General features: G+C 44.8%; 1 protein-coding gene across 1 annotated transcript in view; it reads left to right on the top strand.

The window, feature by feature from the left end:
- PCF11 (PCF11 cleavage and polyadenylation factor subunit) overlaps positions 1-8,665 on the top strand; it is a 254,646-nt gene extending 245,981 nt beyond the window's left edge. Inside the window, exon 16 of the mRNA XM_069203943.1 lies at positions 8,083-8,665. Coding sequence (XP_069060044.1) covers positions 8,083-8,358 — 276 coding nt within the window. The 3' untranslated portion in view covers positions 8,359-8,665. The remainder of the gene's footprint in view (positions 1-8,082) is intronic.
- Positions 8,666-19,460: the final 10,795 nt, after the last annotated feature.

Below are 19,460 nucleotides of genomic sequence, written 5' to 3' on the forward strand. Positions count from 1 at the left end.
CAACGGAAAATTTGTCGGTATTGTTTCGTTCGGTATCGGGTTAGATTAGAATCGACACTGAATCTTGAAGAGCTCCGGTAGCCCTTCGGGGTAATTTCGATCCCCCGTCGGGGCCTGGTCGGCCCGACCGCGTGCAACATTGAGACTGATGGAACGGACCCCGTTCCGATTCTGTCCTAAATGCCACAGTAAATATCCCTATACAGACCAACATTTGGTCTGTAACTTGTGCCTGTCACCCGAGCACAAAGAAGAAACGTGTGAGGCCTGTCGAGCGTTTCAGTCGAGAAAAACGCTCCGAGACCGAAGAGCCAGAAGGTTGCAGATGGCGTCCACGCCGACAGGACAACAACGGTTCGAGGAAGAGGGAGAAGAAGAAACATTCTCCATCCACGAATCGGATTCCGAAGAATTCGACGTCGAAGAAACCGTGAGTAAGATGTCGAAACAAGCATCACACAGAAAAACAGACAAAGCCCAGGGGACGCCACTGCCGACAGGCCATGGCTCAACCCATAAAGTAGGTGACCGTCCATCGGCACCGAAAAAGGGTGAGCTGGTGCCGAGATCGTCCGACTCAGGTCGAGACACAGGCACGCAGCAATCTCGGGACCGAGAAACTGCCGCAGAAAAGGGTCGACACCGAGACAGCGGCACCGAAGCTGCTCGGCACAGAGATAGCGGCACCGAAGATGGTCGACGCCAAGAAGGTACGACACCGAAAAAGAGGAAAATCTCTTCGGAGCCGAAAACAACAAAAGACACGGTTTCGGTGCCAAAACGCCCAGCAACCGAACCGAAAGCCAGTTCCTACTCAGAGGAACAATCACTGTCCTCCCAACTTCAAAAACACAGATTTGAGGAGGAATTACAAACAACAGCTGTAGATCACACGCAAAAGCGGATCTTTATACAAAGTGGTACAGGGAAGATCAGCACCCTTCCCCCAATCAGAAGAAAAAGGAAACTAGATTTCCAACAACAAGAAAAAACACCACAAGCAAAAGTGGTGAAGAAGGTAACTCCACCACCCTCTCCACCACCGGCACAGACTCCGTCACAATCACCAGCTCATACCACCATGAGCCAAGATGACCAGGATGCATGGGATCTCTGACGCCCCAGTATCGGACAATAGCCCTGAGTCGTACCCCACTAAGCCCTCACCACCTGAGGACAGTACAGCGTATGCTCAGGTGGTAGCTAGGGCAGCAGAGTTTCATAACGTATCGCTACATTCAGAGCCTGTCTAGGATGACTTCCTTTTTAACACCCTGTCCTCCACCCATAGCAATTATCAAAGCCTTCCTATGCTCCCAGGAATGCTAAGGCACGCTAAACAAATCTTTAAGGAGCCAGTTAAAAGCAGAGCAATAACCCCAAGGGTGGAGAAGAAATACAAGGCACCACCCACAGACCCTGCTTTTATTACATCACAACTGACACCAGATTCAGTTGTCGTAGGAGCAGCTCGTAAAAGAGCCAACTCGCACACATCAGGCAACGCACCACCTCCAGACAAGGAGAGCCGAAAGTTTGATGCAGCCGGGAAAAGGGTTGCAGTACAAGCTGCAAATCAGTGGCGCATCGCCAACTCGCAGGCACTCCTAGCGCGATATGACAGAGCCCATTGGGACGAGATGCAGCATCTCATCGAGCACCTCCCCAAAGAATTCCAAAAACGGGCAAAACAAGTGGTTGAAGAGGGACAAAACATATCCAACAACCAAATCCGTTCTTCTATGGATGCAGCAGATACAGCTGCAAGAACTATAAATACTTCTGTAACGATAAGGAGGCACGCATGGCTGCACACATCCGGCTTCAAACCTGAGATACAACAGGCAGTGCTCAATATGCCGTTCAATGAACAACAATTGTTTGGACCAGAAGTGGACACTGCAATTGAAAAATTAAAGAAAGACACTGACACAGCTAAAGCCATGGGCGCACTCTATTCCCCGCAGGGCAGAGGCACATTTGGCACATTTCGCAAAACTACTTTCAGAGGAGGGTTTCGAGGTCAAGCCACACAAGCCAGCACCTCACAAACAACAACGTCTACCTACCAGGGACAGCATCAAAGGGGAGGCTTTCGGGGCCAATACAGAGGGGGCCAATTCCCAAGAAACCGGGGAAAATTTCAAGGGCCCAAAACCCCTCAAAACAAGCAGTGACTCACAAGTCACTCAACCCCTTCACACAACACCAGTGGGGGGAAGACTAAGCCAGTTCTACAAATCTTGGGAGGAGATAACAACAGACACTTGGGTCTTAGCAATTATCCAACATGGTTATTGCATAGAATTTCTCCAACTCCCTCCAAACGTCCCACCGAAAACACACAAGATGTCCAAACAGCAAATAGACCTTCTAGGACTAGAAGTTCAAGCATTACTGCAAAAAGACGCAATAGAATTAGTACCAAAAACACAAAAGAACACACAAGTTTACTCACTGTACTTTCTAATACCGAAAAAGGACAAAAGTCTGAGACCAATATTGGATCTCAGAACACTAAACACCTTCATCAAATCAGACCACTTTCACATGGTCACGTTACAAGACGTAATACCACTACTGAAACAGAAAGACTACATGACAACGTTAGATCTAAAAGACGCGTATTTCCATATACCGATACATCCCTCGCACAGGAAATACCTAAGGTTCGTATTCGAAGGAATACATTACCAATTCAAAGTGTTGCCATTCGGAATAACGACAGCACCAAGAGTCTTTACAAAATGTCTAGCAGTAGTAGCTGCACATATCAGGAGGCAGCAAATACACGTGTTCCCGTACCTAGACGATTGGTTAATCAAAACCAACTCGCTAACAAAGTGTTTACACCACACAGATTATGTTATACAAACCCTTTACAAACTGGGTTTCTCCATCAACTATGCAAAGTCACATCTTTTGCCGTGTCAAACACAGCAATACTTAGGAGCGACAATCAACACAACAAAAGGGATAGCCACTCCAAGTCCACAAAGGGTTCAAAATTTTCACAAGGTGATACAAGCTATGTATCCAACACAAAAGATACACGCAAAGATGGTCTTAAAACTCCTAGGCATGATGTCCTCATGCATAGCCATTGTCCCAAACGCAAGATTGCACATGCGGCCCTTACAACAGTGCCTAGCATCACAATTGTCACATGCACAGGGTCACCTTCTAGATCTGGTGTTGATAGACCGCCAAACATACATCTCGCTTCTATGGTGGAACAGTACAAATTTAAACAAAGGGCGGCCTTTCCAAGACCCAGTGCCACAATACGTGATAACAACAGATGCTTCCATGACAGGGCGGGGAGCACACCTCAATCAACACAGCATCCAAGGACAATGGGACGTACATCAAAGAAAGTTTCATATAAATCACCTAGAATTGTTAGCAGTATTTCTAGCGTTGAAAGCATTCCAACCAATGATCACCCACAAATACATTCATGTCAAAACAGACAACATGACGACAATGTATTATTTAAACAAACAGGGGGGAACACACTCGACACAGTTGTGTCTCCTCACACAAAAAATATGGCATTGGGCAATTCACAACCACATTCGCCTAATAGCACAGTTTATTCCAGGGATCCAGAACCAGCTAGCAGACAATCTCTCTCGGGATCACCAACAGGTCCACAAATGGGAAATTCACCCCCAAATCCTGAACACTTACTTCCAAATTTGGGGAACACCTCAAATAGATCTATTTGCAACAAAAGAAAACGCAAAATGCCAAAACTTCGCATCCAGGTACACACACCGGCAATCTCAAGGCAATGCTCTATGGATGAATTGGTCAGGGATATTTGCGTACGCTTTTCCCCCTCTCCTTCCATATCTAGTAAACAGATTGAGTCAAAACAAACTCAAACTCATACTAATAGCACCAACATGGGCAAGACAACCTTGGTATACCACACTACTAGACCTGTCTGTAGTACCTCATGTCAAACTACCCAACAGGCCAGATCTGTTAACACAACACAAACAACAGATCAGGCATCCAAACCCAGCATCGCTGAATCTAGCAATTTGGCTCCTGAAATCCTAGAATTTGGACACTTGAACCTCACACAAGAATGTATGGAGGTCATAAAACAAGCTAGAAGGCCATCCACTAGACACTGCTATGCAAGTAAATGGAAAAGATTTGTTTGTTACTGCCATAATAATCAAGTCCAACCATTGCATGCATCTCAAAAGATGTAGTAGGATATTTACTACATCTACAAAAATCAAATCTAGCTTTCAATTCCATAAAAATACATCTCGCAGCAATATCTGCTTACCTGCAGATTACTCATTCAACTTCCCTATTTAGAATACCTGTCATTAAAGCGTTTATGGAGGGCCTAAAGAGAATAATACCACCAAGGACACCACCTGTTCCTTCATGGAACCTCAACATTGTCTTGACAAGGCTCATGGGTCCACCTTTCGAACCTATGCATTCTTGTGAAATGCAATACTTAACGTGGAAAGTTGCATTTCTCATTGCCATTACATCTCTAAGAAGAGTAAGTGAAATTCAGGCATTTACTATACAAGAACCATTTATTCAAATACACAAAAATAAGGTAGTTCTAAGAACAAACCTAAAATTCTTACCAAAGGTCATCTCACCGTTCCACTTAAATCAAACAGTAGAATTGCCAGTGTTCTTTCCACAGCCAGACTCAATAGCTGAAAGAGCACTACATACATTAGACATCAAAGAGCACTAATGTACTACATTGACAGAACAAAACTAATTAGGAAAACAAAACAACTATTTATTGCATTTCAAAAACCTCATACAGGAAATCTAATATCAAAACAAGGTATAGCTAGATGGATAGTTAGGTGCATCCAAACCTGCTATCTTAAAGCAAAGAGACAGCTGCCTATTACACCAAAGGCACACTCAACCAGAAAGAAAGGTGCTACCATGGCCTTTCTAGGAAATATTCCAATGAACGAAATATGTAAGGCAGCAACATGGTCTACGCCTCACACATTTACTAAGCACTACTGTGTAGACGTGTTATCTGCACAACAAGCCACAGTAGGTCAAGCTGTACTAAGAACTTTATTTCAAACTACTTCCACTCCTACAGGCTGAACCACCGCTTTTGGGGAGATAACTGCTTACTAGTCTATGCACAGCATGTGTATCTGCAGCTACACATGCCACCGAACGGAAAATGTCACTTACCCAGTGTACATCTGTTCGTGGCATTAGTCGCTGCAGATTCACATGCGCCCACCCGCCTCCCCGGGAGCCTGTAGCCGTTTGGAAGTAATCTTCAACATTTGTACATTTGTAAATATATTACTTTAACCTTCATTTTGTACATACTTATTCATTCCATTGCATGGGCACTATTACTAACATACACAACTCCTACCTCACCCTCTGCGGGGAAAACAATCTAACATGGAGTCGACGCCCATGCGCAATGGAACCAAAGTAGGAGGAGTCCCTCGGTCTCGTGACTCAAAAAGACTTCTTCGAAGAAAAACAACTTGTAACACTCCGACCCAACACCAGACGGCGGACTATGCACAGCATGTGAATCTGCAGCGACTAATGCCACGAACAAATGTACACTGGGTAAGTGACATTTTCCATCTAGCCCTTGGTGCATAGCTGAGAACACAGAGTCAACCAATTTCTACCATGACTTGCAGTTCTATGGTTTCACATCCACCTCTGCAAGTGACCTAAAACTTCTTTTATTTTCAGCTAGAGCAAGTCTGGTTCTGTATTTTTTGCCTCATGAGGATTTTTAATTTTTTGTGGAAAGTTGATGTACGAAAATGCCACTGTTAGCATGGTTACCCCCCACTTTTTGCTTAGTGTTGATGCCAACTTTGAAAGTGTGCTGGGACTCTGCTAACCAGGCCCCCGCACCAGTGTTCTTTCCTTAAAACCATACCTTTGTGCCGACAATTGGCACAGCCCTGGCACACAGTTAAGGCCCTTGTAAAAGGTACCCATAGTACCAAGGGCTCTGTGGCCAGGGAAGGTCTCTAAGGGCTGCATCATGTATTATGCCACCCTGTGGACCCCTCACTCAGCACATGAATACTGCCTTGCAGCTTGTGTGTGCTGGTGGGGGGAAAAAGGCTAAGTCGACATGGCACCCCTCTCAGGGTGCCATGCCCACAAACTACTGCCTGTGGCATAGGTAAGTCACCCCTCTAGCAGGCCTTACAGCCCTAGGGCAGGGTGCACTACACCACAGGTGAGGGCATAGCTGCATGAGCAATATGCCCTTATGGTGTCTAAGTCAATTTAGACATTGTAAGTGCAGGGTAGCCATATTAGGTATACGTCTGGGAGTTTGTCATTACGAACTCCACAGCACCATGATGGCTTCACTGAGTACTGGGAAGTTTGGTATCAAAGTTATCAGCACATTAAACCCACACGGATGCTATGCACTTGTGCACTGCACTACCCCATTTAAGTTTGGGCCACTACACTCTACTCCATCGACTCCACTCTGTGCCAGGCCACCCCAACTCTATACAGCTCCACCTTACACCACTCTGCTCTACTCCACTCCACGCCAATGCATTTTACACCACTTTACTCAAAACCAATGCTCTATGCCAGCTCCTATGCACTGTACTCTACACCCTATGCCACTGTACTCTGCCTCTTTGTTCCATTGCACTCTACGTCACAGCACTATATGCCACTCTACACCTCTGTACTCTGCCATTGCTCCATACCACTGCACTCTACAACACTACTCTGCAATACTTCACTCTCCGCCACTGAACTCTGCCACTCTACTCTGCAACACTGCACTCTACATAACTCTTATCTACTCTGCATCCCTGCACTCCACTATTTGCCACTCTACTTTACACCTCTGCCCTCCAATCTACCCTGCACTACTCCGCTCTGCTTCTCTCTACTCTGAAACAATCTACTCTGCTACTTTACTCCTCTCTGTGCCACTGCACTCTTTGCTGCAGCACTCTACTGTACTCCTCTGCGCTCTACACCACTTCACTAAAAACAGATTGCACTCCATGCCACTGCTCTCTGTCAGTTTTCTCTCTCAGCACTTCACTCTAGGCCACTCTACAACACCATACTTTGACATGACACATCACAACACTACAGTTGGACTCTGCTCATTCAACTCTACTCCACTCCGACACTCTACTCCATTCTATGCCACTTCACAACATCCTACTCCTCCCTACAAGGCTTTACGCAACTCCCTCTATGCCACTTTACTCCACTCTTATACAACACACTATTCCACTCTACTCCACACTGACACTCCACAACAGTCTACTTCACTCTGCTGTTCCACTCTACTACACTACTGTACCCTATGCCACTCTAATGTATGACTACTGCACTTTTAAGCCACTCTACGCAACACCCTCCACTCTACCACTCTACAACACACTATTCACTTCACTCTATTCCACTCAGACACCCTGCCCCATTCTGCACCTTTCCACTCCACGATCCTACTCCCTCCACGAAACACAACTCTACTACCCTGTGCCACTCCATAACATTCCACTCTATTCCACGACACTCCATGCTGACTTTTAGCCATGCTTAACTGCTGCCACCTGGTGTGCAGCAGTGCAAAACAATATTGGCAAAGCCAGTATCTCTTGCATACACGAGACCTATTGTCTTTGCCAATGTTTTTTATTATTATCATTATTATTATATCCCCTTTGGTGTGGGAATATTTGGAATTCTCGAACATTGGGTCATTGTATAATATTTCATTTTGATCCAGGTTTTGGGTAGATATTATTGTTGGTGTTCCTTCAAGGTGTGTGGGTATTTTGTTACTTGTGCTCCCATGCACATAACCAGACATTTGAATTTTACGGGTCTGTGGCATATGTTAATTGAACATAAATACTTGTCAGGCTGTGAATTTGTTCCTCATTTTTAAAGATCACTATAAATCACTTACAAAAAGTATTTGTTAAAGATTACTATAAATTTGTGTGCAAAAGGTTATTGTTTGATGTTTTCAATTATGTGAACCTATGTGTATATTAAATAACTAAACAAATCTTTAATTTGTAGACCTCTTCGTTTTTGGATTGCACACCATCTCCTAGCAAGACCCTTATTGAAAACCCACTTAATGTTATGTTGAACATTGTCAAACAGGAGCTGGAGGAAACATTAAGTACCCCTGAAGTCAGTAGTCCTAAAATCAAAGAGGAGCCAAAAGAGAACCCTACAGGCTGCACAGAAGAAAGCAAGTCTCCGCTTACTGAAATTAAAACAGAGCCAGAAGAAAGTAAAACTACAGTTACTGAAATTAAAACGGAGAAGGTTGAGTCTCCTTCAGCTTAAATGAATTGCAGAAGATATAGTATTTATTTTTTAAAATGCTGCTGTTGTAAAAGTATGCCCTTAGGGGCTGATATAACTTTTATATAAAAAGCTGTGCTGGGGGCAGGGTCCTCGGCTATATACTTTGATTAATGAATACATTTTTGTATTTGAATTTCTTACTGCCTGCACAGTTTCATGTGTTCAATGTGCGACAATTCTGTAGATTTGTGCAGATTAAAACATATAGAATTGTATTTGTAAAGTAAAATTGTACAATTTTCACTTGTGGAACTGTAAATTATAAATAAAATATATTTTTGCTATTTATGGAGTGTAACGTTTATGCACACCATATCATTTCTTTTTTTGTTTTGAGAAACGAAAGAGTGGCCTCAGTTTAGACATTTTTGCTAGAAAGTAACTGATAATGCAAGTTAGTTTTATTTAGGAAGGGACTAAACATGTTAAGGTTATTTGCTGAATTCAGAGTTTATCTTCAAACACATTTGAATACACAATTGGATTACAAAATACATAGAATATCAATATGTATATTCATCCATATCTAAATACCGAATATGCATTACTAGTGCAGACGTGTTTAGGTTTCACCACAGACTACTTAGGATGAAATACAAAGTGCCGTCAAAATGGGATAGATGGTACAGCATCATTCTTACTTTGTATTATCAGTAGATTTTTTAATATTTCTCAGTAGTTACTTTTTAAGTAACCCCATTATAGGGTATTGGCCTAGTTACAGGAAGCGCAAATTCAAGTAATTTATTTTTGAAATACTTTCATTTTTCTCTAGTTGTGACGGAATGAGGTGGTAAAACTTGATATGTTAATTTATATTGGTTTAATAAAAACAACAAAACATAAATCTCGTTAATGTTTTTATTTCAATGTGGGCAGGTATCTGGAAGTAACAACAAAAAACACCTGTGGACAAGTGGTATTTTAAGTAGCAAAATATGAAAACTATCAACATGTTTTAAAGGTAATCTGACAAGAGCACCGCTTTCTTGGGCTTTATTTCTAGCATATGGAAATTGACACCATCCCTTGGCATGTTTATTTTGTATATTTTCTTCCTATGTGTGTTTTACACACCTCCTTTTCCATTGATCTGTGATTCTGCATGTGCAGCCCCAAAATAGAGACTAGCTGTAGGCCTTCTTATGGCATACGGACTGTCTTGTTTTTTTTATTTATTTATTTTTTAACCTGTTTGGTTCTGATTTGAAAGCGGGCGAAAATAAATTTTGGGAAGTGGAAATAGTTATCAGTTTCTTACAAGGCCTTAAATTATGTCACTGTCCCATTCTGCCTCTAGGTAACACTTACCGGGTGTGATGAAATCCTTCTTTGTGTGATAACCCCTGTTTTAGATGGCTGGTATTTCTGCTTTTTAAATAGCACATTGGGGCACTGGTGTCCAGTCCTCATTGTATGTGCTCTGACTTCCTAAAACATTGTAAAATTGGCTAATCCCGAAACTAGCGTATTTAATCTTCCTGGGAAAGGAATCAGAAAAACATTACTTGGAGCCTATTTGTGTAGCCTCACTGCTGCAGCTTTTAAACCTTCAGGCAAACCTGTCCAAATAACCACTTTTAACTTGCCGGATCTCTAATTTTACAGTGAAATCCGCCACCCTAATGCATTTTTGTCCTACAAGGTATGGTGCCTAGTGTTTAAAAGTAGAATAAGTAAGAATGTTATTTTGGCATGTTAACATAGTGACTTGACCCCAAATGCTACGTTAACTGTTTCGAAGTTTACTTGATCCTATGAGAAAAACGAAAGTGCAATTAAAGTACTATTTTTGCTAACTTAGTTAGAATAATTTCTGTATCTTATCCAATCACTGCTTTTAGTGTTCTTTAAAATATAAATTAATGTTGTTACATTTTGAAAAACATACATAAAATGAAGCTTTTTAAAAGTCAAATTGGCTGCCTAAAGCTCCAGTAGGCTAGTTAGCATTAGCCCGCCAACAGCACCAACCCTCAGTGCTTTCACCTTAATGAGGGTTGTAAGGAAATGCTTCTTTTTGTATGGTCACCCCCAAGATTTTCGACTGCTGCTGCTGGTTTTTGAACTGCTAAAGTGCACTGATGCCTGCTAACCAGAACTCAGTGCCCTGATCACAAAATGTATGTTGAATTGGCAGTACCCAATTGGAAATGCAAAAAGAACAAATGATGGACAAAATGCTGAACAATATCAAACCTTGATCCTCAGTCACAGATCTTGGCCTAAATCTATTGTTTTTTGCTTGCCACGCCATTCCAGTTTGGACCAGACATATACAAATCAGTCTTGACCCTGCTCACCATGGGAACACTCCAGCCTGGACTGCCAGGCCAGGTCCTCCCTGAACTGGAACAAGCATCTGGGACCGGTTTTGGGGTATCACCTGTCTTCAATTTAGTGGTATAGAGAGCACGAACCCTCATCTGGGCATACCCTTCCCACTTACTGACATGCAAAAACAACATATGATGGACAGCATGCTGAACAATATCAAACATTCACCCCCAGTCACAGATCTTGGCCTAAATCAATATATATATTTTTTTTATTTGCCACACTATTTCTATTAGTCCGGGCTCACTGTGACACTGGATTCAAGCTAGCCTGGTGTACATAACTGCATGTCAGCCCTCATGTAGGCCTACCGAGCCCTAAAGGCAGGGTGAGACATGTGACATCGGCAGGACAAGTACTTTACATGACCTGGCAGTAAATACGCAAAGCTAGTGTTTTACAGACGAAAGACTTAGTCACCCAGTTGACGAGTACAGGGTTACATGCTGACCCCTTAGCTGTGCTAACTCCTGAAAGATGCGACCAAAGTGGGCACTTCAAGGTATCAACTCGTTAAATTGAACCCGACTTGTAACACAAGTCGAAATTTATGTAACTTGTTGCAGTGTGCAGCTTTAGCAAAGCTACCATTTCTTTCTTTTAAAACCCCTGTGCCATCCTGGGCACATGTGGAGCCTGCTCCACAATACAGCTTTCTTCCCTGCTGACGTGCCAACGACTCTCAGGAAGGAGAACAATGAAGGAATGTAGGCCAGCGAGGTATCCCACCCTCCTGCGGGAAGCCACAAATGTGTTGGCCCTAAAGACAGGCTTCAAAAATGAAACAACTTTTGAAGAGCAAATGTGGGACACTGGTTGAGGGGTTTGACTTCACTGTTGAGGTAGACAGGCTGGCACTAAGAACAGAGAGGGGAAACCATGTAGCCCCTAATGGATGGAGTGACGCAGGAAGAGGTGTGAGACTCTGAGGTGCATGCAGGCAGCGTGGGGCCTGGGCTTCCAAGCCCCAGAGTGGGCAGAAAAGAAAAAAAGATATAAAAGTTAAATTAGCCACACTTCCAGAGTTGCTGACAACTGTAGTGAATCACTAAAATCCTGCTGAGCCCAGTACTGGATCTGTAGGCGAGACATCTGATTGAGACAACTGAAACATGGAGGCAATAATCTTATGACAGGTCTCACTTGGGGCCATATACACACAGAACCGGGCGAGCAATGCAATTCAATGACTAGATTAAAGATGGTGTCATCAAAGAAAGAAGCAACCAGTAAGGACACGCAAAGGGACATTAGTGAAAACAAACAGAATGAACTCTCAGTCCCCGTGAGTCAATTGGGCACTTAAACTATGCACCCCAATGTGAAGATTATAGAGCAACTCCACCCACAAGTTTTGTAGAGCAGCCGAAAACGTCCAGTAACAAATTGGCAAAGGCCTTGAACTCTGATCGACCCCTATCACGACGGGAAAAGAAAAACATTTCAGAAGTCAATTGTAAGGAAATGCCTCCTTGGCATGGTTACCCCCTGACATTTTGCCTTTGCTGATGCTATGTTTTGATTTGAAAGTGTGCTGAGGCCTGCTAACCAGGCCCCATCACCAGTGTTCTTTCCCTAACCTGTACTTTTGTTTTCACAATTGGCACACCCTGGCATCCAGGTAAGTCCCTTGTAACTGGTACCCCTGGTACCAAGGGCCCTGATGCCAGGGAAGGTCTCCAAGGGCTGCAGCATATCTTATGCCACCCTGGGGACCCCTCACTCAGCACAGGCACACTGCTTGCCAGCTTGTGTGTGCTGGTGAGGACAAAACGAGTAAGTCGACATGGCACTCCCCTCAGGGTGCCATGCCAACCTCACACTGCCTATGCAGTATAGATAAGTCACCCCTCTAGCAGGCCTTACAGCCCTAAGGCAGGGTGCACTATACCATAGGTGAGGGCACCAGTGCATGAGCACTGTGCCCCTACAGTGTCTAAGCAAAACCTTAGACATTGTAAGTGCAGGGTAGCCATAAGAGTATATGGTCTGGTAGTCTGTCATACACTAACTCCACAGCACCCTAATGGCTACACTGAAAACTGGGAAGTTTGGTATCAAACTTCTCAGCACAATAAATGCACACTGATGCCAGTATACATTTTATTGGAACATACACCCCAGAGGGCACCTTAGAGGTGGCCCCTGAAACCCTAACCAACTACCCGTGTAGGCTGACTGGTTTTAGCAGCCTGCCACACTCGAGACATGTTGGTGGCCACATAGGGAGAGTGCCTTTGTCACTGTGGCTAGTAACAAAGCCTGTACTGGGTGGAGATGCTTATCACCTCCCCCTTGCAGGAACTGTAACACCTGGCGGTGAATAAATGTAGTATTTAAGGGCTCCCCTGAACCTATGAACTCAGATTCCTGCAACCTAAGAAGAAGAGGACTTCTAAGCTGAAAAACCCTGCAGAGAAGACGGAGACACCAACTGCTTTGGCCCCAGCTCTACTGGCCTGTCTCCCCACTTCTAAAGACACTGCTCCAGCGACGCTTTCCCCAGGGACCAGCGACCTCTGAATCCTCAGAGGACTGCCCTGCTCTAGAAGGACCAAGAAACTCCAGAGGACAGCGGCTCTGTTCACCCAAGACTGCAACTTTGTTTCAAAGGAGCAACTTTAAAACAACTTGCGTTTCCCGCCGGAAGCGTGAGACTTGCTACTCTGCACCCGACGCCCCCGGCTCGACTTGTGGCGAAACAACCCTTTAGGGAGGACTCCTCGGCGACTACGAGACCGTGAGTAGCCAGAGTTGTCCCCCCTGAGCACCCACAGCGACGCCTGCAGAGGGAATCCCGAGGCTCCCCCTGACCGCAACTGCCTGACTCCCAGATCCCGACGCCTGGAAAAGACTCTGCACCCGCAGCCCCCAGTACCTGAAAGATCGGAACTCCAGTGCAGGAGTGACCCCCAGGAGGCCCTCTCCCTTGCCCAGGTGTGGTGGCTACCCCGAGGAGCCCCCCCCTTGCCTGCCTGCATCGCTGAAGAGACCCCTTGGTCTCCCATTGATTTCAACGACAAACCAGACGCGTGTTGGCACACTGCACCCGCCCCGTGCTGCTGAGGGTGTACTTTCTGTGCTAACTTGTGTGTCCCCCGGTGCCCTACAAAACCCCCCTGGTCTGCCCTCCGAAGATGCGGGTACTTACCTGCTGGCAGACTGGAACCGGGGCACCCCCTTCTCCATTGAAGCCTATGCGTTTTGGGCACCACTTTGAACTCTGCACCTTACCAGCCCTGAGCTGCTGGTGTAACTTTGGGGTTGTTCTGAACCCCCAACGGTGGGCTACTTTGGACCCAAACTTGAACCCCGTAGGTGGTTTACTTACCTGCAAAAACTAACTAACTCTTACTCCCCCCAGGAACTGTTGAAAATTGCACTGTCTAGTTTTAAAATAGCTATATGTGATTTATGTGAAGACTGTATATGCTATTTTGATTATTCAAAGTTCCTAAAGTACCTACCTGCAGTACCTTTCATTTGAAGTATTACATGTAAAATTTGAACCTGTGGTTCTTAAAATAAACTAAGAAAATATATTTTTCTCTACAAAAACCTATTGGTCTGGAATTGTCTCTGAGTGTGTGTTCCTCATTTATTGCCTGTGTGTGTACAACAAATGCTTAATACTACTCCTTTGATAAGCCTACTGCTCGACCACACTACCACAAAATAGAGCATTAGTATTATCTCTTTTTTGCCACTATCTTACCTCTAAGGGGAACCCTTGGACTCTGTGCATACTATTCCTTACTTTGAAATAGTGCATACAGAGCCAACTTCCTACATTGGTGGCAGCTGTGGGGTACAAGACTTTGCATTTGCTGGACTACTCAGCCAATACCTGATCACACGACAAATTCCAAAAATTGTCATTAGAAATTGATTTTTGCAATTTGAACTATTTTTCTAAATTTTTAAAAGTCCTGCTAGGGCCTTGTGTTAGTCCCTGTTAGCATTTCTTTTAGAGTTTAAAAGTTTTGTGAAAGATTGAATTAGGTTCTAGAACTAGTTTTAGATTCTTAAAAAGTATTCCAACTTTTAGAAACATAATGCCTGGTGCAGATGAGAATGTGGTGGAACTCGACCTCACACCTTACCTCCATCTTAAGATGAGGGAGCTAAGGTCTCTCTGCAAAATAAAGAAAATCCCAATTGGCTTAAGACCCTCCAAACAACAGCTCCAGGAGCTTTTGGCAGAGTTTGAAAAAGCCAACCCCTCTGAGGATGACAACCCAGAGGATGATGATAGTGACTTGGAGGAGACTTCCCGCCTTCCAGTCCTAATTAGGGAGATCAGGGACCCTCAATCCCTGACTCCAAATGTGATAGTAAGAGATGCTGCTTCCCTCACAGGAGGGGCCAGCACCTCTGAAATCACTGAGGATAGCCTCATTGAAGATGACCTCCTGTTAGCCAGGATGGCCAAAAGATTGGCTTTAGAGAGACAGCTCCTAGCCATAGAAAGGGAAAGACAAGAGATGGGTTTTGGTCCCATCTATGGTGGCAGCAACTTAAATAGGGTCAGAGATTCTCCTGACACGTTGAAAATCCCTAAAGGGATTGTGACTAAATATGAAGATGGTGATGACCTCACCAAATGGTTCACAGCTTTTGAGAGGGCTTGTGCAACCAGAAAAGTAAACAGATCTCACTGGGGTGCTCTCCTTTGGGAAATGTTCACTGGAAAGTGTAGGGATAGACTCCTCACAATCTGGAAAAGATGCAGAATCTTATGACCTCATGAAGGAAACCCTGATTGAGGGCTTTGGATTCTCCACTGAGGAGTATAGAATTAGATTCAGGGGGGCTCAAAAAACCTCGAGCCAGACCTGGGTTGATTTTGTGGACTACTCAGTGAAAACACTGGATGGTTGGATTCAAGGCAGTGGTGTAAATGATTATGATGGGCTGTACAATTTATTTGTGAAAGAACACCTGTTAAGTAATTGTTCAAATGATAAACTGCATCAGCATCTGGTAGACCTAGGACCAATTTCTCCCCAAGAATTGGGAAAGAAGGCGGACCATTGGGTCAAGACTAGGGTGACCAAGACTTCCACAGGGGATGACCAAAAGAAAGGGGTCACAAAGCCCCCACAGGGGAAGAGTGTTGAGACATCCAAAAACAAAAATAGTAAAGTCTTCTTCAGGCCCCCAAAAACCTGCACAGGAGGGTGGGCCCAGAGCCTCTTCACAAAACAATTTTGGGTACAAGGGTAAAAACTTTGATCCCAAAAAGGTCTGGTGTCGGAGCTGTAATCAGCCTGGACACCAAACTGGGGACAAGGCCTGTCCCAAGAAAAGTAACACTTCTAACTCCACTCCAGCGAACACTGGAATGGCTAGTCTCCAAGTGGGATCAACAGTGTGCCCAGAGCAAATCAGGTGTCACACTGAAGCTACATTAGTCTCTGAGGGTGATGTGGATTTAGCCACACTGGCTGCCTGGCCTCCTAACATGCAAAAATACAGGCAGCAGCTCTTAATTAATGGGACAAGTGTAGAAGGCCTGAGAGATACAGGTGCCAGTGTCACCATGGTGACAGAGAAACTGGTTTCCCCTGGTCAATACCTGGCTGGACAAACTTATCCAGTCACCAATGCTGACAATCAGACTAACGTACATCCCATCGGTATGGTAACTTTAGAGTGGGGAGGGGTCAATGGCCTGAAACAGGTGGTGGTCTCCTCAAATATCCCAGTAGACTGTTTGCTTGGAAATGACCTGGAGTCCTCGGCATGGGCTGAGGTAGAATTGAAAAGCCATGCTGGGTATCCCTGAACTGGTGTGTCAAGACAAGGGCACAGTGCAAGGCTCAGGGTGAAAAAGTAGAGTTGGAGCCTGGAAAAAGGGCCCAGCCTACCAAGAGAAAAGGAAAGACAACTGGGAAACCAGCTGCAACACAGCAACAAAAAGAGAACCTCTTCCCAGGAAGAAGTTCTGCCCTCTGAGGGAACTGAGCCTATGGAGTTGGAACCTTATCAGGTAGAGCTCTTAGGCCCAGGGGGACCCTCAAGGGAGCAGTTGTGTAAGGGGCAATAAACCTGTCCCTCTCTTGAAGGCCTTAGGCAGCAAGCCGCTGAAGAGTCCAATGGCAAGAAAAGTGGAACACATAGGGTCTATTGGGAAGATGGACTCCTTTACACTGAGGCAAGAGATCCCAAACCTGGTGCCACTAGGAGAGTGGTAGTGCCTCAGGAGTTTAGGGAGTTCATACTGACCTTAGCCCATGATATTCCTCTTGCTGGGCATATGGGACAAACCAAGACGTGGGAGAGACTAGTCAACCACTTCTACTGGCCCAACATGTCCCAGAAAGTCAAGGAGTTTTGTGTCTCCTGTACCACCTGTCAAGCCAGTGGTAAGACAGGTGGACACCCAAAGGCCCCCCTCATTCCACTTCCAGTGGTGGGGGTCCCCTTTGAAAGAGTGGGTGTGGACATAGTGGGTCCACTTGAACCTCCCACAGCCTCAGGGAATATGTACATACTAGTAGTAGTGGATCATGCTACTAGATACCCTGAAGCTGCTCCCCTTAGGTCGACTACTGCCCCTGCAGTAGCCAAGGCCCTCATTGGTATTTTTACCAGCGTGGGTTTTCCTAAGGAGGTGGTGTCTGACAGAGGTACCAACTTCATGTCAGCATACCTGAAACATGTGGAATGAGTGTGGAGTGACTTATAAATTCACTACACCATACCATCCACAAACTAATGGCCTTGTTGAGAGATTAAACAAGACATTAAAAGGCATGATCATGGGGCTCCCTGAAAAACTCAAAAGGAGCTAGGATGTCCTCTTGCCATGTCTGCTTTTCGCTTACAGAGAGGTGCCTCAGAAGGGAATAGGGTTCTCACCCTTTGAACTTCTGTTTGGCCACCCTGTAAGGGGACCACTAGCTCTTGTGAAAGAAGGCTGGGAGAGACCTCTTCATGAGCCTAAACAAGACATAGTGGACTATGTACTTGGCCTACGTTCAAGGATGGCAGAGTACATGGAAAAGGCAAGTAAAAACCTTGAGGCCAGCCAACAGCGCCAGAAGTTTTGGTATGACCTAAAGGCTGCAATGGTTGAATTTCAACCAGGCCAGAAAGTCTGGGTTCTGGAGCCTGTGGCTCCCAGGGCACTTCAGGACAAATGGAGTGGCCCTTACCCAGTGCTAGAAAAGAAGAGTCCGATCACCTACCTGGTGGACCTAGGCACTAGCAGGAGCCCCAAGAGGGTGATCCATGTGAACCGCCTTAAGCTCTTCCATGACAGGGCTGATGTGAATCTGTTAATGGTAACAGATGAGGACCAGGAAGCTGAGAGTGAACCTCTCCCTGATCTCCTCTCATCAGACCCTAAAGATGGCTCAGTTGATGGAGTGATCTATTCAGACACCCTCTCTAGCCAACAGCAATCTGATTGTAGGAAGGTCCTGCAACAATTTGCTGAGCTCTTTTCCCTAACCCCTGGTCAGACACACCTGTGTACCCATGATGTGGACACAGGAGGCAGCATGCCTGTCAAAAACAAAATTTTCAGACAGTCTAACCAAGTTAAGGAAAGCATCAAGGTGGAAGTCCACAAGATGCTGGAATTGGGAGTTATTGAGCACTCTGACAGCCCCTGGGCTAGCCCTGTGGTCTTAGTCCCCAAACCGCACACCAAAGATGGAAAGAGAGAAATGAGGTTTAGTGTGGACTACAGAGGACTTAATTCTGTCACCAAGACAGATGCCCATCCCATTCCAAGGGCTGATGAACTGATTGATACATTAGGTGCTGCCAAATTCTTAAGTACCTTTGACTCAACAGCAGGGTACTGGCAAATCAAAATGGCACCAGGAGCAAAAGAAAAGACAGCATTCTCCACACCTGATGGGCATTATCAGTTTACTGTTATGCCCTTTGGTTTAAAGAATGCCCCTGCCACCTTCCAAAGGTTGGTGAATCAAGTCCTTGCTGGCTTGGAGTCCTTTAGTGCAGCTTATCTTGACGATATTGCACTGATGTGAAGTATATTCTTAAGTGCAGATACCAGCCCTTTGAAAAAAGGTCTGTCAAAAATCACTTAAGAATAACACTGTGCAGCCTATGTGAACAGCTACACAGGCCAAATTGTTGAAAAGAAAACAGCTGTAGTGTAAATTCACGTTCAAACACCTATTTATTCTAGAAATGTAATAAAAAATACATTCTCATACTTTATTTACACCTCTCATGAGAATAAAACAATGCAGGGCAGTGTAGCCCATAGGCTGCCATTATACAGAATGTAAATAGAGCTGTGCCTTTAAGAAAGTAAAATCTTCCTGTATCCCATCATGCACAGCAAAAGGCAGTTGCCTCAGTTCTTTTTGAAGGCTTGTAACTTGACATGAAGGAACAAAACATTCGTTGGAGTACCAACATCGATACTACTATGGCAACTTTTTCTATGTCAACTCCACCGGGGAGGAGGGAGGGTTGCTTATGACTATCATGGAAATACCCCTATGAGAGAACTGGAGTTACAGGTAAGAAACCATTCCTTCTCTCGTAGGGGATTTCCATGTATAGTCATAAGCACTGAATAGACTAGCAAGCCCATCCCCATAACCGCAGTGGAGTAGACAGAATAATACTGAAAAACATGAATCATGCAAATAAATTCTTAAGCGAGGCCTGTCCAACCTGCGCATCTGCCCTAGCGTCTGTAACAAGGCAGTAATGCTGTGTAAAGGTATGGACGGATTTCCAAGTGGCTGCCTTGC

The sequence above is a fragment of the Pleurodeles waltl genome, chromosome 8 (genome assembly GCF_031143425.1).
Source record: "Pleurodeles waltl isolate 20211129_DDA chromosome 8, aPleWal1.hap1.20221129, whole genome shotgun sequence".
Classification (NCBI taxonomy): domain Eukaryota; kingdom Metazoa; phylum Chordata; class Amphibia; order Caudata; family Salamandridae; genus Pleurodeles; species Pleurodeles waltl.